The 26,344-nt window shown below is 43.3% G+C and overlaps 1 protein-coding gene across 1 annotated transcript; it reads right to left on the reverse strand.

Moving 5' to 3' along the window:
• Positions 1–6,357: 6,357 nt before the first annotated feature.
• On the reverse strand, positions 6,358–6,909 carry LOC100586234 (calmodulin-like). Its single transcript, XM_030812464.1, has one exon. The coding sequence runs from the start codon at positions 6,706–6,708 to the stop codon at positions 6,358–6,360; it is 351 nt and encodes a 116-aa protein (XP_030668324.1). The 5' UTR covers positions 6,709–6,909.
• Between the last annotated feature and the right edge of the window lie 19,435 nt (positions 6,910–26,344).

Genomic DNA, 26,344 nt, shown 5'->3' on the forward strand with positions numbered 1-26,344 from the left:
TTGTATATTCGGGAGAGTAGTAGTTTGCTTGTGATATAAATCACATAAATACTTTTTTTAACTTTGTCATTTGTTTTCTGACTTTGCTTATAATGCTTTGTGCTATGCAAAAAGTGACTTTGTTTTTTTAAATTAACATACAGTAAAATTGAATTTTTTTGTGTGGAATTCTAGGAATTTGAACACATGTATAGACTGTGTAGCCACCACTGCCATCAGCAGACAGAACTGTTCCATCATCCCCAAAAAATTCTTGCTATTATCTTTCCCTCCACCCTTCCAGAGACCACTGATACGTTCTCATTCACTCTAGTTTTTTCCAGAATTTCTTATAAATGGAATTACAAATATGGAGCCTTTGAGCCTGGCTTGTCCCACTTAGCAAGCATAATGTCTTGAGATTCGCCTGATATGTTGCTGCATTGATTGCGTGTTCCTTTTGATTACTGAGTAGTACACCATTATATGGAAGTACCACAGCTGTTTGTCCATTCACCTGTTGAAGGACAGTTTGATAATTTCCAGTTCTTGGCAATTATGAATAGAGATATATAAGCATCTGTGTTGGCTAGGCGTGGTGGCTCATGCCTGTAATCCCGGCAATTTGGGAGGCTGAGGCAGGCGGATCACTTGAGGTCAGGAGTTCGAGACCAGCCTGGCCAACATAGTGAAACCCCATCTCTACTAAAAACACACATGAAAAATTAGCCAGGCGTGGTGTGCACCTGTAATCCCAGCTACTCAGAGGCTGAGGAAGGAGAATCACTTGAACCCAGGGGATGAAGATTGCAGTGAGCCGAGATTGCGCCACTGTGCTCCAGCCTGGGCAACAGAACAAGACTCTGTCTCAAAAAAAAAAAAAAAAAAAGCATCTCTGTACAGGTTTTTGAATAAACATGAGGTGAATAACTGGAAGCGGAATTTCTGTGTTGTATGTTTGACTTTATAAGAAGTGGCAAGTTGTTCTCCAGAGTGGCTGTCTCATTTTGCATTCCCGCCATGAAAATATGAGCATTCCAGTTGCTTCTCATCTTCACCAGCAACTGGTGACAGTATTTTTTATTTCAGCCATTTTAATAGATGTGTAACAGTGTCTCACTGTGGCTTCAATTTGCACTTCCCTAAAAATGGCTGTGATATTGAACATATTTTCATGTGATTATTTCCTTATGTTCTCTTTGGTGAAATATCTGCTCAAGTCTTGCCCGTTTTTAAATTGGGCTACTTGTGTTTTTTTGCTGTTCAGTTTAGAGTTCTTTGTATATTCTAAACACAAGTCCTTTGTTGGATATATGATTTGAAAACATTTTGTTCCAGTGTGTAGTTTATCTTTCCATTCTCTTGAGTCTTTGCAGATAAAAGTTTTTATCTGCATGATACAAAATCATATAATTTTGATGATGTCTAATCATTTTTTCTTTTATTGATTATGCATTTGGCATTCTGCCTGAGAACTCTTTGCTTAACTCAAGTTCATGAATACTTTCTTTCATGATTTCACCTGAAAGATAGCCTTTCATTTTACATTGAGATCTAAGATATATTTTGAGTTAATTTTTGCATAAGCTGTGAGATTTGGGGCTCGTTTTTGTATGTGTGCATATGTTCAGTTGCTCAAACACCATTTATTAAAAAGATAATGCTTTCTCCACTGAATTGCCTTTGCATTTTACTCAAAATTGGTCATATATGTCTGGTCCAATATTTAGGCTCTCTTTTCTGTTGCACTGATCAATATGCCTAGCCCTTGCCATACCGCACTGTCTTGCTTACTTTAGCTTTATAAAAATTTAGTAGTATGATCCCTCTGAATATATTTATTTCTTTCAAAATAGTTTTGACTATTCTAGTTCCTTTGCCTTATCAAATGAACTTTAGAATCAGCTCATCTATATCTACAAAATCCCTACTGGGATTTTTTTTTTTTTTTTAGATTGCCTTATATCTGTGCATTCATTTTGGGAGAATTGCCATATTTACTATGTTGAGTTTCCTAATCTATGTTTTTGAGGCAGGAGCTCACTCTGTTGCCCAGGCTGGAATGCAGTGGCACAATCACGGCTCTGCAGCTGCAACCTCCCAGGCTCAGGTGATCACCGTGAATAGCTTGAATCTTTTAATCTATGAACACAGTATATCTCTTATTAATTTTTGTCTCTTCAGTGTTCAAGTTTTATAGCTTTCAGTATTCAGATTCTATACATATTTTGTTAGATTCATATCTAATCATTTTTGAGTGAGTGATTGTAAATAACGTGTGTGTATATATATTTAAATTCTGCAATACATTTTGTACTATTAGTACATAGAAATACAATTGATTTTCATGTTGACCTTGTATTCTGCAACCTACTAAGCACATTTATCATATCTTGGAGGCTTTTTGTTGATTCCTTAGGATTTTCTATGTAGCCAATCATTTTGCCTGTGCAAGAAAACCATTTGGATCCCTTCCTAATGTGTATGTGCTTATTTCTAGGTCTTGCTTTATTGTACTGGCTAGGACTTCCAGCATGATGGCAAGAGAAGATGCCAAAACTTTTGTAGTTTTTGTTTTTACTTTTCAAGGTTGCATTTATCAACCTTTTCTCTCTCTCTCTCTTTTTTTTTTTTGTTGAAATGGAGTCTCACTCTGTCACCCAGGCTGGAATGCAGTGGTGTGATCTAAACTCACTGCAACCTCCGCCTCCTGGTTTCAAGCAATTCTCCTGCCTCAGCCTCCCGAGTAGCCAGGATTACAGGTGTGTGCCATCATGATCCGCTAATTTTTGTATTTTTAGTAGAGATAAGGTTTCACCATGTTGTCCAGGCTGGTCTCAAACTCTTGACCTCAAGTGATCCACCCACCTCGGCCTCCCAAAGTGCTGGGATTACAGGTGTGAGACACCACGCCTGGCCAATCAATCTTTTCTTTTTAACTTTTATTTTAGGTTTGGGGGTACATGTGCAGGTTTGTTACCTAGGTAAACTTGTGTTATGTGGTTTGATGCACAGATGGTTTCATCACCCAGGCCCTAAGCCTAATATCCAATAGTTATTTTTTCTGATCGTCTCCCTCCTCTCACCCTCCACCCTCACGGAGGCCCCAGTGTGTGTTGTTCCCTTCTTTTTGTCTATGTGTTCTCACCATTTAGCTCTCACTTATAGGTGAGAACATGCGGTATTTGGTTTTCTGTTCCTGTTAATCTATCAATCATTTCTTAATGAATGATAATGTGTCATTAAGAAATGATTGATGCATTATCCTTACATTTTTTATTTTGAGTAATGATAAAAATTCTTTCCCACTGAAAGTTATTTTATAACTTTCCTTATGTTTTTTTGGAAAAATGATGGGCCAGGCACGGTGACTCATGCCTGTAATCCCAGCACTTTGGGAGGCTGAGGCAGGTAGATCATGAGGTCAGGAGATTGAGACCATCCTGGCCAACATGGTGAAACACCGTCTCTAATAAAAATACAAAAATAAGCTGGGTGTGTTGGCACATGCCTGTAGTCCCAGCTACTTGGGAGGCTGAGGGAGGAGAATCATTTGAACCCAGGAGGCAGAGGTTGCAGTGAGCCGAGATTGCACCACTGTACTCCAGCCTGGAGACAAGAGCAAGACTCCATCTCAAAAAAAAAAAAAAAAAAAAAAAAAAAAAAAAGACGTTAGGGCAGCTACATTTGTGAGGCCTGGATGAGGGAGAAGGAGAGACTTAGCCATGTATTATGGCAGTCTATGTATTTCTTTTCATGGTGTCTGGGAAATGCTATATGAGAACTTAAGTTATTTTGAAATTAATTTTTTAATTATTGAACTCCATTCTTTAATCGCACTCCAGTCACACTGGATAATGTGAGTGAGAGCTCTACGGGGGTCATATTACCTCAAGGATACAAAAGGTATCCACATTCATTTCTTTTTTTTGAGATGGAATCTTGCTCTGTCTCCCAGGCTGGAGTGCAGTGGTGCAATCTCGGTTTACTGCAATCTCCATTTCCCAGGTTCAAGGGATTCTCCTGCCTCATCCTCCCAAGTAGCTGGAATTACAGGCAGCAGCCACCACACCCAGCTAATTTTTGTATTTTTAGTAGAGACAGGGTTTCGCCATGTTGGCCAAGCTAGTCTCGAACTCTGGACCTCAAGTAATCCACTCGCCTCGGCCTCCCAAAGTGCTGGGATTACAGGCGTAAGCCACTGCACCTGGTCCACGTTCAATTTTAACAAGAGTGTGTTTACTAATGTGAAGTGAGGCTTAAAATTCAAGTGTCCTGAAAATTTTAAGTATGATTTCAAGAACAACTAATAAACATATAAAAACATGCTCAATCTTATGAGACGTCATAAAAATCAAATTAAAGTTCAAATGTGACACTATTACATACTCGAAACAATGGCTAAATGGAAAAAGACAAATACTGAGTATTAGGATATGAAAAAAAACAGAATATTTATGCCCTGCTGTTGTGAATATAAATTGGTACAATCAATGTAAAAAGTTAGTGATATCTACCTAATGCTACTGTACATATCCCATGACCTGCCAATTACATACTTAAGTAGATGTTCAAGATAAATGCACAGCTATGTTTGACAAAAGATATACATAAGAATATTCACAGTAGTCCGAATTGGAAGCTACTTAACTCTTCATCAACAGTGGAATGGGCCAGGTGTGGTGGCCCATGCTCGTAATCCCAGCACTTTGGGAGGCTGAGCCTGGAGGGTTGCTTGAGCCCAGAAGTTTGATACCAGCCTGGGCAACATAGGGAGCCCTGGTCTCTACAAAAACATTAAAAAAATTGGCCAGGCATGACGACGTATTCCTGTCATCCCAGCTACTCAGGAGGCTGAGGCAGGAGGACTGCATAAGCCCACTGTGAGGTTACAGTGAGCTGTGGTCACACCACTGCACTCCAGCCGGGGCAACAGAGTGAGACCCTACCTCAAAAAAACAGCAAACACACACACACACACACACACACACACACCCACCCCAGTGGAATGGACAAAGAAATTATGGTATAGTCACATTGCTGTATACAAAACTATATCCACCAAGAATAAAGGCCAGGTGCAGTGCCTCCCTTGAATCCCAGCACTTTGGGAGGCCAAGTTGGAAGGATGGCTTCAGGCCAGGAGTTTGAACCAGCTTGCTTAACATAGTGAGACCCTGACTCTGGAAAACTTAAAAAAAAAAGTAGGCCGGTGCAGGGGCTCATGCCTGTAATCCCAGCCCATTGGGAGACCAAGGCGGGCAAACCACCTGAAGTCGAGGGTTTGAGAGCAGCCTAGCCGACATGGTTAAACTCCGCATCTACTAAAAAAAAGAAAAAAAAAAGTTAGCCAGATAGGCGCCTGTAATCCCAGCTACTCGGGAGGCTGAGGCATGAATCTGGGAGACAGAGGTTTCAGTGAGCTGAGATCGCGTCACTGCACTCCAACCTGGGCAACAGAGCAAGACTTCATCTCAAAAAAAAAAAAAAAATTAGGTGAGTGCGATGGCACACGCCTGTAGCCCCAGCTACTTGAGAGGCTGAGGAAGGAGGATTGCGTGAGCCCAGGAGTTTGAGGTTGCAGTGAGCCATGATCACACCACTGTACTCCAGCCTCGGCAACAGAGCAAGACACTATCTCAAAACAACAACAACAAAAACAAAAAAACACAAATGAACAACCTGTAACTACATACAATACTGTGGATGTATCTCACAAGCATACAAGCATAAAGTCAAGTTAAAGAATCTAGACACAGAATAATGTATACTGTGTGAGTCCATTTATATAAAGTTCAAAAATAAGCAAAACTGATCTATAGTGTTAGGAATTAAGATAAGAGATACCCTAAGGGGCATAAGAGCAAAAGGAGGCATGAGAGAGCTTCTGATAACACTTGGTCTCTTGATACGAGTCCCATTACATGGGTGTGTTCAGTTTGTGAAAATTTACCAATTTTACTATTATTATTTGTGCACTTTTCTGTGTATATTTTACACAAGTTTTAAAAATAAACATGTTTTTATTTAGTAATCATGATTGTTAATTGGTGGAATAAGACACAACTGGTCTCAAAATTCAGCCACATAATGCATTATTATTATATTATTATTATTATTATTTGAGACAGAGTATCACTCTGTCACCCAGGCTGGAGTGCAGTGGCACAATCTAGGCTCACTGCAACCTCCACCTCCTGGGTTCAAGCAATACTCCTGCCTCAGCCTCCCAAGTAGCTGGGACCACAGGCACGTGCCACCATGCCCGGCTAATGTGTGTATTTTTAGTAGAGATGGGGTTTCACCATGTTGGCCAGACTGGTCTCGAACTCCTGACCTCAAATGATCTGCCCGCCTTGGCATCCCAAAATGCTGGGATTACAGGCGTGAGCCACCATGCCCAGCCTGTGCAAACTCCTCATAGTTTACTTGACTGTCACCATCAATATCTGCTTCCCTGATCATTTCATCAACCTCTTCATCTGTTAACTTCTCTCCAAGGTTTCTCATCGCATGGCGAAGTTCTGGGGCACTAGTATAACCATTGCCATCCTTATCAAACACACGGAATGCTTCTCTCATTTCTTCTTCACTGCCTGCATCTTTCATTTTTCTTGCTCTCATTGTCACAGATTCAGGGAAGCCAACTCTGCCATTACTATCAGCATCTACTTCGTAAGTCATGTCCTGTAACTCCGCTTCTGTGGGATGCTGCCTAAGAGACCTCATTTCTGTTCTCAGTTCCTTTGTTGTTATGGTTCCATCACCATCTTTGTCAAATAGTAAATAAGCTTATTTGAATTCTACAATCTGCTCTCCAGTCAGTTGGTCAGCCATGCTGAAAGCGCTACCGGTTTCGAGACGCGACTGCACGACCACTCGGCTCGCTCGCTCCACTCGGACTCCATCTACTTTAAAGATCAGATAATCTCAAAGCTCTTAATTCCAGACCATAGAAAAAAAGAAAACTATAGATAAATTTCACTTATGAATATAACCATAGCAAACAGAATCCAACAGCGCATTAAAAAATAATACATTAGCCAGGCGCGGTGGCTCATACCTGTAATCCCAGCACTTTGGGAGGCTGAGGCGGGCGGATCACCTGAGGTCAGAAGCTCGAGACTAGCCTGGCCAACATGGCGAAACCCCGTTTCTATTAAAAATACAAAAGTTAGCCAGGCGTGGTGGCAGGTGCCTGTAGTCCCAGCTACTTGGGAGACTGAGGCACGAGAATCGCTTGAACCCGGGAGGCGGAGGTTGTAGTGAGCCGAGATCGCGCCACTGCACTCTAGCCTGGGCAAAAGAGCGAGACTCCTTCTCAAAAAAAAAAAAAAAAAAGAAAAAAAAAATTGTACAAATGATGATAGCAAAGACATTGTACAAAATGTGTTACATTTCTTTTACAAAATTATTTATTTGCCTTTTCTTTGTTTGTAACTTATCTGTAAAAGGTTTTTCCCTACTGTCAAAAAAAAAAAAAATGCATGCATAGTAATCAGGACTTAATTCCTCCATGTTTTCTTCCCCTATCTCACTGTCATTGTCCTGAAACTTTATTTTAGAAAATTGAGGCCGGGCATGGTGGCTCACGCTTGTAATTCCAGCACTTTGGGAAGCCGAGGCAGGCGTTTTAACTGAGGTCAGGAGTTCGAGACCAGCCTGGTCAACATGGTGAAACCCTGTCTCTACTAAAAATACAAAAATTAGCTGGGTGTGGTGGCACACGCCTGTAATCCCAGGTACTCGGGAGGCTGAGGCAGGAGAATCACTTGAACCCAGGAGGCGGAGGTTACAGTGTTGAGATAGCGCCATTGCACTCCAGCCTGGGCAATAGATTGAGACTCGATCTCAAAAACAAACAAACAAACAAACTCCACAAAAAAATAAATGTACTTAAAAGTGGCACTATTGCAAAACGGGCATATTACTCAGGTATTCGTATACTTTTTTTGAAATGCAGTCTCGTTCTGTCTCCTAGGCTGGAGTGCAGTGGCATGATCTCAGCTCACTGCAACCTCCGCCTCCTGGGTTAAAGCAATTCTCCCGCTTCAGCCTCCAGAGGAGCTGGGACTACAGGTTCGAGCCACCACACTTGGCTAATTTTTATATTTTCAGTAGAGACGGGGTTTCACCATATTGGCCAGGCTGGTCTCGAAATCCTGACCTCATGATCTGCCCGCCTTGGCCTCCCAAAGTGCTGGGATTACAGGCATGAGCCACCGCACTGGGCTTATACTCCTTTTTTGTACTGCTGGTTCTGTACCAGAAACATTTTAACTGCTACTTGCTTTTTAAACTTTGTTTAGCCACTTAAAGAAAATCCACTTACACTGCAATTTGCCTCAAATTCATTCCAAATTGTATATTTGTTTTCTAATTCAAAATTACAATAAAATCATAATAATAAAGTAGATGGAAGGTAGAATTCCCCTGTGAAATCTGGGCTTGGCCTTTTTTTTTTTTTTTTTTTTTTTTTTGAGACAGAGTCTCCCTCTGTTGCCCAGGCTGGAATGCAGTGGTGCAATCTCGGCTCACTGCAAGGTCCGTCTCCTGGGTTCTCAGCATTCTCCTGGCTCAGCCTCCTGAGTAGCTGGGACTACAGGTGCCTACCACCACGCCTGGCTAATTTTTTGTATTTTTAGTAGAGACGGGTTTACCGTGTTAGCCAGGATGGTCTCGATCTCCTGACCTTGTGAACCGCCTGCCTCGGCCTCCTAAAGTGCTGGGATTACAGATGTGAGCCACCGCGCCCCGCCAGGCTTGGCATATTTTTGAGGAGAGCTCTTCAGCTACTTCTTCTATTTCTTCAGTGGTAGTTAGCCTGTTTCAACAGGTTAATTGTTATAAGTAGTGTTTTTCTTAAAAATTACATATTTTATCTGAGTTTTCAAATTTATTTACAAGGAGTTGTATATGGTAATGCCCAATTTTTTATTTCCTCTGTGTTATGGTTATTTCCAATTTTGTATATTTATCCTAGTGGTTTAACTGTTTAGTTTATATTTTCAGAAACAAACTTAAATTTATTAGTTCTGTTTATTTTCCAACTCATTAATTTCTGTTTTTACGTTTATTGTGTTTTTTTTCCTTCTGCTTTGTTTTGGCTTATTTTGTTTTTTCTTTAGCTTTCTAGAAAGGAGGTTTAATCAATTAATTTCCATATCCCCCAGGTACTTAATGGTACTCATATATACTTAATGCAATAAATGTTCCTCTAATCACTGCTTTAGTAGTATGACACAGATTCTGATACATCATATTTTCATTATCTATATTTTCAAGAAGTTTCCATTTCAATTTCATTTTGACTCAAGAATTATCTAATAGTGTACTTTGACATTTGCAGGTGGAAGAATATTTTGCTTTCATTATTTCTAGTTATATTGCACTGTGGTCAGAGACCACTGTGTACTTTCTTTCTATTTCTGGACATTTCTTGAGATATTATCTTTGTGCCCTAAAATGTGGTTATTCATGCATATGCACTTGAAAAAGTACATTCTCCAACATTAGGATTTGGAGTAAGTTCTGTTCAGCCTACATATTAAATAGGTTTTTGGTTTTGTATTCCTCCTTCCTTTTGTCTGCTTGATCAGGCTTCTATTGGGAGTGCTCAGGTCCACTCTTATCGGTGTGTTTGTTGGTTTCTCACACATGTCCTTTAAGTTCTGCTTTATGAAAGTTTTAACTTTTAACTTTTTTTAAGTTTTAAGTTTTTAACTTTTAAAACATATTAATTTTTCTGAATCTTTTTTGAGATGTGTCTTGTATATAGCAGAGTGGTGGAGTTTGCTTTTTTACACCAGTTTGAAAATCTATTGTTTCTGGGCAACCAGTGGCAGCCGACAAGTCTGATGACACTATCACACCCTTTTTTAAAAAGCAACTTGATTTTTCTTTTTTTGCTTCAATATCCCCTTTTTTTTGGCTGTGAGCAGTGGCTCATGCCTGTAATCCTAGCACTTTGGGAGGCCAAGGTGGCAGATCACCTGAGGTCAGGAGTTCGAGACCAGCCTGGCTAATATGGTGAAATCCCACCTCTAATAAAAATACAAAAATTAGCTGAGTGTGGTGGTGCACGCCTGTAATCCTAGCTACTTGGGAGGTTGAGACAGGAAAATCACTTGAACTTGGGGCGTGGAGGTTGCAGTGAGCTGAGATCACATCACTGTACTCCAGCCTGGGGGACAGAGCAAGACCCTGTCTCAAAAAAAAAAAAAAAAAAAAAAAAATCCCCTTTTCTTCCTCTATTGTCCAATTGTTTTGCTAAAATATGACTTGATGCTGGCTGTTCTGGGTCAATTTCCCTAGGTATGACAGGTAGTGTGATCTTTTAATAGGATGTTCCGGTTGTCTTTTTCAGGAGGTTTTTCTTTCTTAGACCACTAACTGTGTATCTTAGGCTAATTACTTAATCAGAAATGGAAGCCTCCATTTCTGTCTGAAAAAGGGAATGAGAGACCCTCTTTCAAAAGAATGTTGTGAAAATTAAACATCATCATATGCGTAAAACTCTTGACTCTGTGTCTTGCAAATAGTAAGTGAATATTAAATATTAGCCAGTATGACAGAGAACCTTAATACCAAAAAAGATTCTTTCAGAACACCATTGATCTTCTTAGCATTACAAGAATCAATTACACTTAAATCCACTGCCTTGTAGTAATACTCTTTCCTTGGATAATCATCGGTATAACACATACTAAAAATCTTGCTTTTTCAATTTTTCCTTTATAGTTTGAGGCATTTCACCTATATTACATTCATTGGTTTTACATAAGAATTGACAGGTAGGCAGTAGTTTTCAAATAAGCATTTAAAATGTCCAAATATAAAATTAATAGATGTTCATTGTAGAAACTTTGGAAACTTTGGAAAATAATATTTTTAAAGAAAAAAACACCCAAAAAATACACTCACAAAATGGTAGGTTTACCCCCATATTTTCTTCCTGTGCATTTAAAAATCAAAGTTGTGATGATTCCCTTTTACATACAATCTTATGTCCTGGTTCTTAAACCCAATATAATGCAAATAATAACTTCTTAGCTTGAGCCAGCAATCTCAGCACAGTGTCTTATCCAACAAAAACATATGTGACCTTAAAAAGCCAGGAGAAGTCTGGGTGCGGTGGCTCATGCCTGTAATCCCAACATTTTGGGAGGCCAAGGCGGGTGGATCACGAGGTCAGGAGTTTGAGACCAGCCTGGCCAACATGGTGAAATCCTGTCTCTACTAAAAATACAGAAAAATTAGCCGGGCATGGTAGTAACACGCCAGTAATCCCAGCTACTCGGGAGGCTGAGGCAGGAGAATTGCTTGAACCCAGGAGGCAGAGGTTGCAATGAGCTGAGATCACACCATTGCACTCCAGCCTGGGCAACAGAGCAAGACTCGGTCTCAGAAAAAAAAAAAAAAAAAGGCCAGGAGAAATAATGTAAAACTTTACCCAATATCTCTTATGGAGGTGGGGATGGGGGATATTGAAGCAGATGTAACAAGGAGAATTCCTAGAAAATTAGAGCAATGTAAAATGGATTTGGGGATGTTTTGCTGTGTTTTCGTGGTTAACACCCCCTTCAGCGTCCCCAGAGATGGTTATGGGACAATGACCCGTGTCTTGCTTGCCTTGCCTTAGCCCTCTGTTCTAGTTGTCCCCGACATTCATTCTCCCCTTATTTGCTATAACTGGGATTCTGGGTTTGGCATATGGTGGCTCTACTGACTATATTTCCAAGACCCCTTTGCATGAATGCATCATCATGACCAAATTCTAGCCAACAGCGTGTACCTAGAACTGATGCATGTAACTTCCAGGCTGTGGTCCTGCAGGGAAGGGGTGTTCTCTTTTCTTCCCTTTTTCTCCTCCTTTAGAATGTGGGGGCTGGAGCAGTCATCTTGCACTATGAGATGGAGGCTGTGCTGAGAATGGTAAGGCCACAGAAGGAAAAGAAACTGGGTCTCTGATGATTTTGGGATTCCCAGACAACCTGCCTGGATGTCTCTGCAAGAAAATTAAACTTCCACCTTGTTAAATAGAAGTTTCCCTGTTAGAGCAACCAAACCTACATTCTAACTAATACACCTTCACATGTGAGTTTACACTCAGTTCTCATTGGCTTTGCACTTGCTCAGGTCTTTGATCCCCTGGTCTGGTATCTTTGTGAATGCCTCATCACACAGGTGGGTGATCCATTCCTGCTACCGTCCTTCCCCACCCAGGCCTGGGCATGGAGACGCTTTCCTTCTATCTTAGTGCTCCTCTAGCTCCATCAGGCAGAAGAGCCCATGAAGCATCTTATTAAAAGTAATTAAGGCCAGGCGCGGTGGATCACACCTGTAATGCTGGCACTTTAGGAGGCCAGGTGGCCCAGGAGTTCAAGACAAGCCTGGACAACATGGTGAAACTGTGTCTCTAAAAAAAAAAATTAAAAATTATCCAGGTGTGGTGGCGCATGCCTATAGTCCCAGTTACTTGGGAGGCTGAGGTGGGAGGATCACTTGAGCCCAGGAGGTGGAGGTTGTAGTGAGCCATGATCGAGTCACTGCACTCCAGCCTGGGTGACAGAGTGAGACTCTGTCTCAAAACAAACAAACAAACAAACAAGCAAACAAAAACAAGTGATTAATAAACCTTAAAGAAACAATGTTTTGATAGCTGAAAATATTCCATTCTAGAATTTTTAAATCAAACCCTATTATTGGTTATTTAGGTTTGTTTCCAAATACTTGCCATTACAAAAAATAACAAGACATAACGGGAGGACAATTGGCTGAGAGAGGCAGATGGGAGTTTGACCTCTGCTCTGACCACTCACCATCTGGGTGATTTGGGACAAGGCATTTTTCCTCTCTGGCCTTCAGTTTTCTCCTTTGTGAAATAAACACTATAATACTCATCTCTCTGATTTGTTATGGAGATTAGAGACCATTACATAACTCAACTAGCACAGTAGCAATCATAGAGCAGGCTCAATACATGGTAATTATCAGCAGAGGAGTCGTTATGTGCTTTTGTACATAATACTATTTCTAGGTACCAGATTTTTTTAGTGATAAAACTCCTGAAGTAGGAGATTGCTGGTTCAAACAATAGAACTTTTTCAGATTCTTAATACACACTTGATAGAAATTATTTCCGACATTTTTTCAGATGAAGAAACCAAGGATCGGAGAAGTTAAGCCATTCATCTTGGGTTTTAGGGCTCGTTAATAGTAGAGATAGGATTTAACCCATATTTTCTAACTTTTAATCTGGGGCAATTTCTACTGTATGCCACAGACCCAGAACCATAACCCTTACAGTACAGGAAACTGAATTAAAACCCTTTGTGAAAATCAGATAGGCATGATGGCTCACATCTGTAATCCCAGTGTTTTGGGGGGCTGAAATGGAAAGATTGCTTGAGGCTAGGAGTTTGAGACCAGCCTGGGCAACATCTTGTCTCTACAAATAATAATTAAAATGTGTGTGTGTGTGTGTGTATGTGTATTATCTGGGTCCAATAGCTCACACTTATAGTCCTAGCTACTGAGGCAAGAGGATCACTTGGGGTAGCAGTGAGCTATAATCTGCCTCCACTTCAGCTTGGGCAAGGAAGTGAGACCTTGTCTCTAAAACACAAACAAACAATAAAAAACATTTTGTGAAAATCAACTGTGTTCGTATCAGCTTCTTTCTAATACTGTCGTTACATTCTGACCTCTGCTTCCTTCAGTGAACTTTATGGGTGTTCAGTAAGGGAAGGGTGTGGAGAAAAGCCACCAGCTTCAGGGAGTCAGGAGGCCTGGGATTTCCTCCCAGCCTTGTTATCTACTCTTCATGTTCTCTTGGCAGAAAAGTCAACTTATCTGGGCCACAAGTAACTTATCTGTAACGTGAGAACTCTGGGTGATACCTAAGGTCACTTCTTGCTTAAAGTTCTATCACTGAGTAGAGTGAGGTAGACAATTCTGAGGAATCCAGACTGAAACTGACTTCCTCCATGCCCTATAGTAAATATTAGGTCACAGCGGAATGAATTGTTGCAAAAGATATGTACATTTGTTCGTAGATTTTCTTTCAAAAAAAATTTTTTTTTTTTGAGACAAGTTCTCACTCTTTTGCTCAGGCTGGAGTGTAGAGGCACAATTACAGCTCACTGCAGCCTCAACCTCCTGGGCTCAAGCCATCCTTCCATCTCAGCCTCCTGAGTAGCTGGGACTATGTGTGTGCACTATCACAGTTGGTTGATTTTTTTGATGTTTTGTAGAGACAAGGTCTCAGTATGTGGTCCAGGCTGGTCTTGAACCCTGGAGCTCAAGCAATCCTCCTGCCTCAGCCTTCCAAAGCGCTGGGATTATAGGTGTGAGTCACCGTGTCTGGCTCAAGATATCTTTATACATCAGAAGGACTCCTCATGTATGCATCACCCCATAAATGTTCAGGAGAAGTTGTGTTGAAAATTGAAGATAGGTCTACTCAAGAGTTTTATGTGTAAGAAAAGCAGGTATTTGTATGGTTAAAGGGCTGGAGGGAAATGAAGAAAGGAGAACCACTTGATTTGGAGAGATAATATAAAAGTAGAGTTTGTCATGTTTTTGTTAAACTGATGGGGTCTTGCTCTGTCATCCAGGCTGGAGTGCAGTGGCGCCATCTTAGCTCACTGCAGCCTCAAACTCCTGGGCTCAAGGGATTCTCCTGCCTCAGCCTCCCAGGAAGCTGGGAATATAGGAACACACCACCACACTTGGCTAATTAGTTTTATTTTTTGTAGAGACAGGGTCTTGCTGTGTTTCCCAGGCTGGTCTCAAACCCCTGGCCTCAAGCAGTCCTTCCATCTCAGACCCCTAAAGGGCTGTAATTACACGTGTGAGCCATTATACCCAGCCAAGTTTGTTTTTTAAATTTTCCTTAATGTTGTTTATGCAGTAATAACATCATCATCAACAACAACAATCATACTTCTTCTTTTTTTTTTTTTTTGAGACGGAGTTTCGTTTTGTCGCTAGGCTGGAGTGCAGTGGCGCAATCTCGGCTCACTGCAACCTCCGCCTCCTGGATTCAAGCGATTTTCCTGTCTCAGCCTCCCAAGCAGCTGGGATTACAAGTGAGCATCACCATGCCCAGCTAATTTTTGTATTTTCAGTAGAGACGGGGTTTCACCATGTTGGCCAGGCTGGTCTCGAACTCCTGACCTTGTGATCTGCCTGCCTCGGCCTCCCAAAGTGCTGGGATTATAGGCATGAGCCACTGCGCCTGGCCAACAATCATACTTCTTAAGATGCTGGTGGTGAATTTGGACTTTGAGAACTTTGCTTTGAGGACTTTAAAAGGAGTCTTCTGTTTGACTTGGCATAGGTAATGGGTAAACATAATAGATGCAAGTAGCCTTGTGGTGGGGGCCGGAGGGTGTCTCTGAAATTGTCCAGAATCTACAAATGGGCAGATTTCTGCACATAGCATATTTAATTATTTGTTGCACAAACAAGTGTTTGAGTGTAGCGGCAGGGGATCGCCTAAGCCTCTGTTACAGCATTTACCTGCTTGCTCCAACCCTCCCCCCGCTCCAGTCTTACTTTCTGCACCCCCTTGAAAGGAGAGGCCCTGTGTCCTCTTCTTATTACTCTGAAAGTGGAGGGCAGCTTGGGATCCATAGTTCTCTTCCATGGGTGGTTTTGCCCCACAGAAGGCATATTTATGAATGTCTGAAGACATTTTTCCTTGACATAAACGAAGCGTCTAGTGTCAAGGCCAGGGGTGCTACTAAACAGCCTCCAATGCACAGGGTAGCCCACATAGCCAAGAATTCTGCAGCCCCAAGTGTCAATAGTGCCAAGGTTGCGAAACCATACTTTAGAGATAAGAGAAGCAAAGACAGGGTGGAGGCTTCTACCCTGGTCCCCTGGGGCAGGCCATTGTTTGCAAAGGGCACAGAGAGTGAGCAGGGGCAGGGGCTGGTCCTGCGGCTCTGCCCCAGTGATGTCATCAAGTCCTGCAATTCGGTGTCCTTCCTGGAAGGGCTTCGCCTAGATGGAGACTGACCTGACAGGAATCGGCTCCACCTGTGGATGTACGGAGTTGGACTTTGTCCCAAAACTCTGCCTGTGACATACATTCCTACCTCCACAAGGCTTGTTCATGCCAATTGCACTGTCTCTAAAGCCTGTTTCTCACTACAGCAAGCTTCCTGCAAAGCCAGTTTCTCAAGCTTGCCATCCCAAGGGGTGTGGTGGCATAGTTCTGATGCTTCCGAGCCTCCTCTTCCTTGATTACATGAATTCCAAGGCATGCAAGGATGTTCTAGACAAGGAGGCCAAGCACCTGGTAAAGGGGGAACTGACAGCAGCAAGGAGTGAGAAAAGAAGCTTTGAGAAATGATCATAAAACAGTCAGATTCTGATGAGGAAGTGCAACTGGGATTGGCACGAACTCCACCCAAAGGATGATGATGGCGCAATGTTTTCGTGAGTTGAGTTCTGAGAGTTGGCTTGGAGCATTGAAAAGGGAAAGGTGAAGAGAAAGGAACTGGTCAGAAACAGAAATCAGAAAGGAAAGGGGTTCATAAGCAGGATAAACAGTATCTGTCTCTCGATAGTGGAGAATGGGAACTTATTAGCTGACCATGTCTAGGTAAAAACATTTCTTCCAACAGCTGGCTTCTTTTAACTTCATATTCACGGTACAACTCCAATCTGAATGTATTGTTTTCAAGGTTATTGACCTGCCAAAATGAAGATTTGATTGCTTTCATTGTAAATGTATAAGGGAACCTGTTGTTTTGTTGAGTTGTGCCCATGGAAAAGGCCTGTTCGCCCTTGAATAAGTCTGAATGGCGGGATCTCTAACGCTGAGAATTCTGGAAACTGCGCTGGAGGCCTTTGGCAACCTCCATAGCAACAAGATGAGGGGCCACGTTGCTTCTGGAAGAGTCTTCCAGAAATCAGGTATTAAAAATGGTTTTCGGCAGGCATGGGTCTCTGTGCACAGATTTGCACACCAGAGTGGTGCTCCCGAAAGATCCAGTCTTGTCCAACCCTTCATGGTTGACATCGTTGATGGAGAGAGGAGATAAGGTCTCAGAAACACCTGATTGTTTGTCTCTCCCTCTCCCACAGAAGGATTTTGTGCCCCTATTAGTCCAGCTGAGGACATAATCTTATCAGTTAAGCAAGATAGTAGGGTACCTGGTTAGGAAAAATGGGTCAGGTAGATGGGCCCCAGCAGATCAGTAGACATAAAAGTTTTTTCCAGGGTAAAACAGATTACAAGAGATTCTCAAAAAGCAGACTCTCTGGAGCAATTGTCAAGGCCCATGTGGTGAGCAGGGTGGGGCAGACCCCTGTGAAACAAAGGAGGCTGTGTCTCCTTAACTCCCATGCCCTTGGCACCTGCCCCACTCAAGTCCCTTCCCTGGTGGTTTGGGCCTTCTTCTTCCAGCTGCTCCAACCACTGGCTTCTGGAATGTTTTCAGTCTTCAGTCTCCTGCTCTAGACTTTGACTGCTCGGTGGACTGTACCTGCTCAGATCTTGGTCCAATTCTCCACCCTGGAGCCCTTACTTGGCTTAATCACACCCAGACTTGCCTGCAGAGCTTAAACAGATTCAATGTAAAGGTTCCAATGGAGGGAAATGACTATGCGTCCCCTTGATGGAATGTTGTATTTCTTCTGCCAGATCCCATACCCTTCATCTGAGATTAACAAAACCACGGGAAGAGTTTGAGCTGGGTCGGCTAGGAAAATACCACCTGCCCTGTGACATTATTAAGATGTATGGAAGCTCTGTAAAGGCCAAATTATAGTGTGGATCCCATGTGGCAACATGGAAAGATGCTTCTCGTGAAATGGTTCAGTGAAACAGGACCGGAATGTATATGATGCCAAGATTACAGCCCTGCACAGGAAGATTTCTCAAAGACAATGCTCTCAGAAGTATCTAGGTCTCCAGTCCTAGGGCTGCTGGATCAGAGCTTTTGGGGCTAGAGCCCAGGAATCTGAACTTTAAATGAGTTTTCCAGGTGGTTCTTCTGAACTCTATAGAATGAGGTCAACTATGTAAAGAAAGAATTGTGTGCTCAAGGCATCCTACTGCAGCAAAGAATTGTGGCCAGATTCAGTGGGACTACTGATGGATTTTTCTTAACCCACAATTTTCGAATTTTATCTGTACATACAAAGTATTTTACTTTTATAATAAAACAAAATACATGAAAATAAAAACAAAAATAAATAAAAAGTTAGAAACATATCAATAAAAAGGATAGATAAATTAGATGAAGAAGGGCCCGGAGACAGGGACACAGGTAGGCAGCCACTGATTGGCCCAGGTGAGAGAGGATGAAGACAGGACCTTTGCAGTGCAGGTGTAGACAGACAGGTCCTTTCGACCCAGACTTAGGAAACTCAGGTTTGATGCCAGCTCTGGGTTGCTGGCTATTAACTTGGGGTGAGACACTGAGCCTTAGGATGTTGTTGTGAAGTCCAAATGTAATAACTGATGTTCTTGAGCACTTTCCATGAGCCAGTCCCTGTTCTGAGTGCTTCACATATCATGTGATCATCACAGAAGCTCTTTGGTGTAGGTACTATCATTATCCCCCTTTTTCAGATGAGAAAATTGAGAAACAGAGAAGGTAAGTAACTTGCTCAATGACACTCAGCTAGGAAGTGGCAGAGCTAGGAAGTAGGTATGGACGTACGCTGTGATGTGTACAGCTCCATATAATGTTAGGGGGCAGCATTTTTCTGCCTCCTAAACGTGGCAGAGTAATCCCTTTAATTAGAAGGAAACCTTTAGATTCTTCTTAGCGGCTTCACACATTGCTCTGTTTTCTAAAGAGTCCTTCTCTCTCTCTCCCTGTGATCAGCACAACCTGAAATGGAGGCTCTCAACTGGGAAAATACCATCCCTCCGTGGCAAGTATTGTCGAGGGAAGCCCAGTCTCTACTTCAGCCTCTCACAGTACATCTGCTCTGTGACCCGGAGGTGTTACTTGCACTTCCAGCTCCAGGAACTGGCTCCTTAAGCCAGAGCTTGGGTTCCCCTGTCAATAGATCTGGGCTCAAGTCACAGCCCTGCCACCTGCTGGCCATGAGATTGCCTGCAACATATTTAACCCAGGAGTTTTCAACCAGGCTGCCGTGTCTGGGGATTACCAGGGACTGGGCATTTAAAAGCCCTCCAGGTGACTCTTGCGCACAGCCGGTGCTGAGAACCTCTGGCTGATCTCTCCAAGGCTTTTTGTTCCTTATGTGTAAAATGGAGGGATCCACTCTTAACCAAGATTTATTCATTGAGCACCTTTGTTTTTTTGGCCATCAGCAAAAGCCCACAATTTCAGTACTATGTATCTCCCATGTAACAGTTTGTGATTAGTCGCAAACTAGACCCAAACCTAGCTGATCCGACTGCCGGCCAGCTCTTCCACCATTCCACAGCCCTCCATCAATAGATATTTTCCACACATGGTTGTTCCGAGGATCAACCAAGAAACTCCAAGTACAATGCCTGCAGCATGAGTCAGTAGCAGTAATATACTTAATTAACTTGAGATTAGAACATTAGAACTCATTCTAATTTACATCTTTCCAGGTATCTTGGAGCTCAGTGTATACATATCTACATACTATATATATATGAGGGGCTCAGGTCATACACACACACACACACGTATATATGAAAAAATAACGACAAACAGAAATTAAAATACATATAGCCGGGCGCGGTGGCTCACACCTATAATCCCAGCACTTTGGGAGGCTGAGGCAGGCAGATTACCTGAGGTCAGGAGTTCGAGACTAGCCTGGCCAACATGGTGAAACCCCATCTCCACTAAAAATACAAAAATTAGCCGGGTGTGGTGGCGGGCGCCTGTAATCCCAGCTACTCCGGAGGCTGAGGCACAAGAATTGCTTAAACCCAGCAGGCAGAGGTTGCAGTGAGCTAAGATCGAGCCATGGCATTCCAGCCTGGGCGACAGAGTGAGACTTCATGCCGAAAAAAATAAACAAATAAAATTAGGGCCCTTACCCCTAGTCCTGGATTTCCTGGATCAGCTTTTCTCAGCCAGGCCTGCGTCAGGCGATCCTTGGGATCATTGCAATGTGGTCTGTTTGCTCGAGTGGAGGAAGACGATGGCTTCCAGTGGAGCATGCGGGCTTGGAAGTGGTGCGGATGCAGGATGGCTTGAGCCATATCCCCTTTGTCTCCCTGAAGGTCCCGTTTCAAGAAATCTTTGACTCTTGTTTTGGGGTATTTGAGTGACTTCCTGATATAGTCCCCAAATTCCAGGGCTATGGCTCCAGGGGGCCAACTGAGGGCTGTGCATTCTCAGAGTGACAGCCTGAACCACACAGACGTCAGGAAAGCCTTCCTTGAAATCCCTGCCCACCTCCCCTCTCCATATCAGAATCATCTGGAGACTCGTTAAAGCACAAGTGTGGCGGGTTAAAGCAGTGTTTGATTCAATACAGCTGTGGCAGTGCCTGAGAAGAAGCATTTCTAAGTTGTTCTCAGAGGCTGCTGATGCTGCTGGTCCAGGGACCACACTTTGAAAACCACTAAACTAGAGAGAGAGAGCCGGCATCATCACCTGAGTCTTGTGAGGCTGCCTCTTGGGGATTCTAACAGTGACTTTGAGGCCTCTAGGCCTGACCTGGTCCATGAACTCTTTGTTCACACTGGAGTATAGAAGACCATGGGGAGAAGTGAGAGGCAGGAAGTTTGGGCAGATCCACGACCAGGAGTGTAGGAACTCACACTTGAGGCTGGACAGGGAAGTCTAGAGTACGGAGTCTGTTTTTTTTTTTTTTTTTTTTTTTTTTTTTTTTTGAGATGGAGTCTAGCTCTGTTGCCCAGGCTGGAGTGCAGTGGTGTGACCTTGGCTCACTGCAACCTCCACCTTTCAAGTGATTCTCCTGCCTCAGCCTCCCGAGTAGCTGGAATTACAGCATCCGCCACCAGGCCCAGTTAATTTTTGTGTTTTTAGTAGAGACGGGGTTTCACTGTGTTGGCCAGGCTGTTCTTGAACTCCTGACCTAGTGATCTGCCTGCCTCAGCCTCCCAAAGTGCTGGGATTATAAGCATGAGCCACTGTGCCCGGCTTTTTTTTTTTTTTTTTTTTTTTTAAAGAGGCAGGAGTCTCGCTGTGTTGCCCACGCTGGTCTTGAACTCCTGACCTCAAGCCATGCTCCAGCTTCAGCCTCCCAAGTATCTGGGACTACAGGCGTTTGCTGCCGTGTTGGTTTAGTTACAGAAGTCTTACACGCTAGGATTGAAGATCAAAGTCCAGGGATAAATGCAAGCCTTGAATGCCAAGAAAGTCTTAGCAGTAACAGCAGACAAGGTCCAGAGGTAGCAAAATGTGGGATGGTGATGCCAAATGGGAATCACTGACATGATGAATCCTCAGGCAGAGAAGGACCTGAAATTCTGTGTGCAAAGGTGGTGAAAAGTGGGGTGGGATCCTGAGCTCACAGGGAAATAGCTAAAGCCGAAGGCAGAGTTGAAAGACCATAGATGCATTCTGATTGGGCCTGGGGCAGAGGAGCCCAGAGCCCTAGGAAGCAACCCTGGCCAAGCCATGTGGAAATATCAGTGTGATGGGCATATGTTTTTTGCCAGAGGAAACTTAAAAATAAGTTTTTGTATGATGCTAACTGAGGCAGGAAATTGATCTTGAGAAACTGCTTTGGTAAAAAATATCTGATGTCAATGGTTTTTGCACGTTTAGATAGTGAGCCCCCAGGCTGGTCTAAGCCAGCCATTGCTTTGAATCTGCTGGTTCTCTTAAGAAAAGTGTCAACTTCATTCATTTGGAAATCGCATTGTATTCTTCTGCAGTATGGTTAAGAGCAAGTGAGGGCTGGGCTCAGTGGCTCACACCTGTAATCCCAGCACTTTGGGAGGTCGAGGCAGGTGGATCATGAGGTCAGGAGTTTGAGACCACCCTGGCCAATATGATGAAACCCCGTCTTTACTAAAAATACAAAAATTCGGCTGGGCGCAGTGGCTTATGCCTGTAATCCCAGCATTTTGCGAGGCTGAGGCGGGTGGATCACCTAAGGTCAGAAGTTCGAGACCAGCCTGGCCAACATGGTGAAACCCCGTCTCTACTAAAAATACAAAAATTAGCAATGGGTTGTGGCAGGCGCCTGTAATTCCAGCTACTTGGAAGGCTGAGGCAGGAGAATCGCTTGAACCCCGGAGATGGAGGTTGCAGTGAACCAAGATTGCGTCATTGCACTCTAGCTTGGGTGACGAGTGAAACTCAATCTCAAAAATAAAAACAAAAACAAAAACAAAAAAGTTAGCTGGGCATGGTGGCAAACACCTGTAGTCCCAGCTACTCAGGAGGCTGAGCCAGAAGAATCGCTTGAACCGGAGAGGCGGAGATTGCAGTGAGCCGAGATTGCGCCACTGCACTCCAGCCTGGACGACAGAGCGAGACTGTCTCAAAAAAAAAAAAAAACAAAAAAAAAGAGCAAGTGAGATGCAAGGCTGGGATTGGGACAGGTAACTCCTTTCCCTGCGGGAAACAGTGAAGCCCTCGCAGAGCCCTGCGCTTCCCCCAAGCTCTTCATTAATCATTCAGTCTCGCTTGGACATTTCCAGATCAAATGAGGGCACACTGCTTTAAATGAGAATAGGAGTTATTTTTTGTTAGGAAAAAAAACTGTACTCTGACTCATCACAATAAAAAACATTTTCAACTTGCTGTTCTTCAACTGGTAGATTATTTTTATCGGAGCATCTTAACATCGTTTGGCTAACACATGTGCTCTGAAATTCGCTGGTATCCAGGTCAAAGGAGGTTCACTTCTTTTGCTTGGAGCCTGGGATGAAAAGAACACCAGGATCTGAATGGTTAGCATTCACCATTGACAAGCATGTTTTAGTTCTGTCTTGAGTGTGCTTTCTTCTTAATGGAATTTTAATTGCACTGAAAACTGTGTTGGCTAAAATAAGGCTCAGGAATGCATAGGAAGTCGTAAGGTGAGTAAGCGCACAAATGGAAGAGAAAGTGAAATGCGCAAATGTGAGGCTGCCCACGAACCTGAGAACGGCTGAGAGGGCCTCAGAATTACATTGAAAGGGCTTTGGAACACAGAGGGAGTTTGCAAATGCTCTGCCCTTCTCCTCGGAGAGCTTTTTGAGAGCATTTTTCCTAATTCAAAAAAGATCCAGAAAGTGAAATCCAGTGCGTTCATCGGGTTGAGTATTCACACGGGCGTTGTTTTGAGAATTTTCCTGGACGAAGCCCACATGACTGTCGTCACCATGCAAGGGGATGGCTCTTTGTCCATTGTCAGCCAGGTTTTAAAGACAAGATCACATCTCAACCCGTGTTGGCACGTGATTCCTTTCTTTTCTTTTTTTAAATTTTTTTAAATTTTATTATTATTATACTTTAAGTTTTAGGGTACATGTGCACAACGTGCAGGTTAGTTACATATGTATACATGTCCCATGTTAGTGTGCTGCACCCATTAACTCGTCATTTAGCATTAGGTATATCTCCTAATGCTATCCCTCCCCCCTCCCCCGACCCGATAACAGTCCCCAGAGTGTGATGTTCCCCTTCCTGTGTCCACGTGTTCTTACTGTTCAATTCCCACCTATGAGTGAGAACATGCGGTGTTTGGTTTTTTGTCCTTGCGATAGTTTGCTGAGAATGATGGTTTCCAGCTTCATCCATGTCCCTACAAAGGACATGAACTCATCATTTTTTATGGCTGCATAGTATTCCATGGTGTATGTGTGCCACATTTGCTTAATCCAGTCTATGCTTGTTGGACATTTGGGTTGGTTCCAAGTCTTTGCTATTGTGAATAGTGCTGCAATAAACATACGTGTGCATGTGTCTTTATAGCAGCATGATTTATAATCCTTTGGGTATACACCCAGTAATGGGATGGCTGGGTCAAATGGTATTTCTAGTTCTAGATCCCTGAGGAATCGTCACACTGACTTCCACAATGGTTGAACTAGTTTACAGTCCCATCAACAGTGTAAAAGTGTTCCTATTTCTCCACATCCTCTCCAGCACCTGTTGTTTCCTGACTTTTTAATGATGGCCATTCTAACTGGTGTGAGATGGTATCTCATTGTGGTTTTGATTTGCATTTCTCTGATGGCCAGTGATGATGAGCATTTTTTCATGTTTTTTGGCTGCATAAATGTCTTCTTTTGAGAAGTGTCTGTTCATATCCTTTGCCCACTTTTTGATGGGGTTGTTTGTTTTTTTCTTGTAAATTTGTTTGAGTTCATCGTAGTTTCTGGATATTAGCCCTTTGTCAGATGAGTAGGTTGCAAAAATTTTCTCCCATTCTCTAGGTTGCCTGTTGACTCTGATGGTAGTTTCTTTTGCTGTGCAGAAGCTCTTTAGTTTAATTAGATCTCATTTGTCAATTTTGGCTTTTGTTGCCATTGCTTTTGGTGTTTTAGACATGAAGTCCTTGCCCACGCCTATGTTCTGAACCCAGTCCCTTAATTCTGTCAGGCCTACAAAATTTTTGTGAACAATAACAACAAACACAAAAACGAACAAGGTTCCAGGTGTGGTGGCTCATGCCTGTAATCCCAGCACTTTGGAAGGATGAGACGGGCAGATCAACTAAGGTCAGGAGTTTGAGACCAGCCTGGCCAACATGGTGTAACCACGTCTCTACTAAAAAAAACAAAATACAAAAATTAGCCAGGTGTGGTGGTGGGTGCCTGTAATCCCAGCTACTCAGGACGCTGAGGCATGAGAATCACTTGAACCTGGGAGGCAGAGGTTGCAGTGAGCCTAGATTGTACCACTGAACTCCTGCCTGGGTGACAGAGTGTGACCCTGTCTTAAAAAAGCAAACAAACAAACGAAAAACAAAGAACAATACTGGCATTGGCAAGGACATTCGGTGTCTAATCCACTCTCTGATGGTACGGACATTTGGGGCCTAGTTGTTTTTTTACAACCCTAGAACAGCAGTCCCCAACCTTTTTGGCACCAGGGACTGGTTTCATGGAAGACAATTTTTCCATGCGGGGGATGGTTTCAGGATGAAACTGTTCCACCTCAGATCATCAGGCATTAGATTCTCATAAGGAGAACTCAACCTAGATCCCTCGCAGGCGCAGTTCATAACAGGGTCCGAGCTCCTATGAGAATCTAGTGTGGTGGCTGATCTGACAGGAGGCAGAGCTCAGGCAGGAACGCTCACTGGCCCACCACTCAGCTCCTGCCGTGCGGCCCAGCTCCTAACAGGCCACCAACCTGTACCAATCCGCAGCTCGGGCGTTGGGGACCCCTGCCCTAGAACACTCCACATGGCTGAATTTACACCTTTTCAAAATATGGGATAAACCATTTTGGTGAGATAGGAGCCTTTTCTCTCAGACTTTGGTGTTTAGCCTTTCCCTAAGGCTCTCTCCAACACTTCCAGATCAAATGAGGGCACACGGCTTCAAATGAGAAAAGAATTTGACCTCATCTAGGAGTTATTTTTTATAAGGAAAAAACTTACACTGACTCGTCATAATAAAAAAATATTTTCAACTCACTGCTCTTCAAGGACAAAAGCAAGGGACCTCTCTGAATATTAAAGTTATTCCGTTCTTTGAAGGAAGAGCCGAGAAGGCATAGAGAACTCTATGCTGAGGTCTGATTCACTGTTGCCTTTGTTTGTTTGTTTTTTCTTGAGATAGGATTTGGCTCTGTCACCCAGGCTGGAGCGCAGTGGCAGGATCTTGGCTCATTGCAACCTCAACCTCTGGGGTCCAGGTGATCCTCCCACCTCAGCCTCCTGGGTAACTGGGACTACAGGCATGTGCCTGTAGTCTCACCATGTTGCCAGGCTGGTCTTGAACCCTTGGGCTCAAACGATCCTCCTGCCTCAGCCTCACAAAGTGTTGGGATTATAGGCGTTAGCCGGGCCCACTGTTTCTATTGGAGCCCCAATTCAGTCTTTGCCTAAAGGTGGTGGTTGGCATGGAGGAGAGGCTTCGTGTTTTGTACCTAATCACTGCTACTACCAGTCATCTGATCCGTCCAGGAGTTGCCAAAGGTGCTACTAATTCTGCGGGGTCCCTAGCGTCTCCTTCCTGCCCCAGCCATGCTGCCTGCTGCTCCACCATGGTGAGTTCTGATGGAGACTTTAATTTGCTTTCTCGAGGGTCACTTCCTGTGAAACTCCAACCAGATGCCCACAAGGCTGATGCCTGAAGGCCTGGAGCGTCCACGTTGGGTAGTGCCTCCTGAACATCGGAAAACCACCTCAGGCCCCTGACTCATTATCTGATCTGGGAAGAGCAGGCTGGAAGGAGGGGCCAGGAAGAGGTGGCAGGAGGGTTGGGTGGGCAGTGGAGGGTTCTAGAGGTGAGAGGGCTCCATGCCACCCT

This window comes from Nomascus leucogenys, chromosome 5 (genome assembly GCF_006542625.1).
Source record: "Nomascus leucogenys isolate Asia chromosome 5, Asia_NLE_v1, whole genome shotgun sequence".
Classification (NCBI taxonomy): domain Eukaryota; kingdom Metazoa; phylum Chordata; class Mammalia; order Primates; family Hylobatidae; genus Nomascus; species Nomascus leucogenys.

Bases quoted from the DNA above. Each gene is read 5' to 3' on its own strand.
- LOC100586234 (XM_030812464.1), bottom strand. From the start codon at position 6,708: ATGAGGTCTCTTAGGCAGCATCCCACAGAAGCGGAGTTACAGGACATG.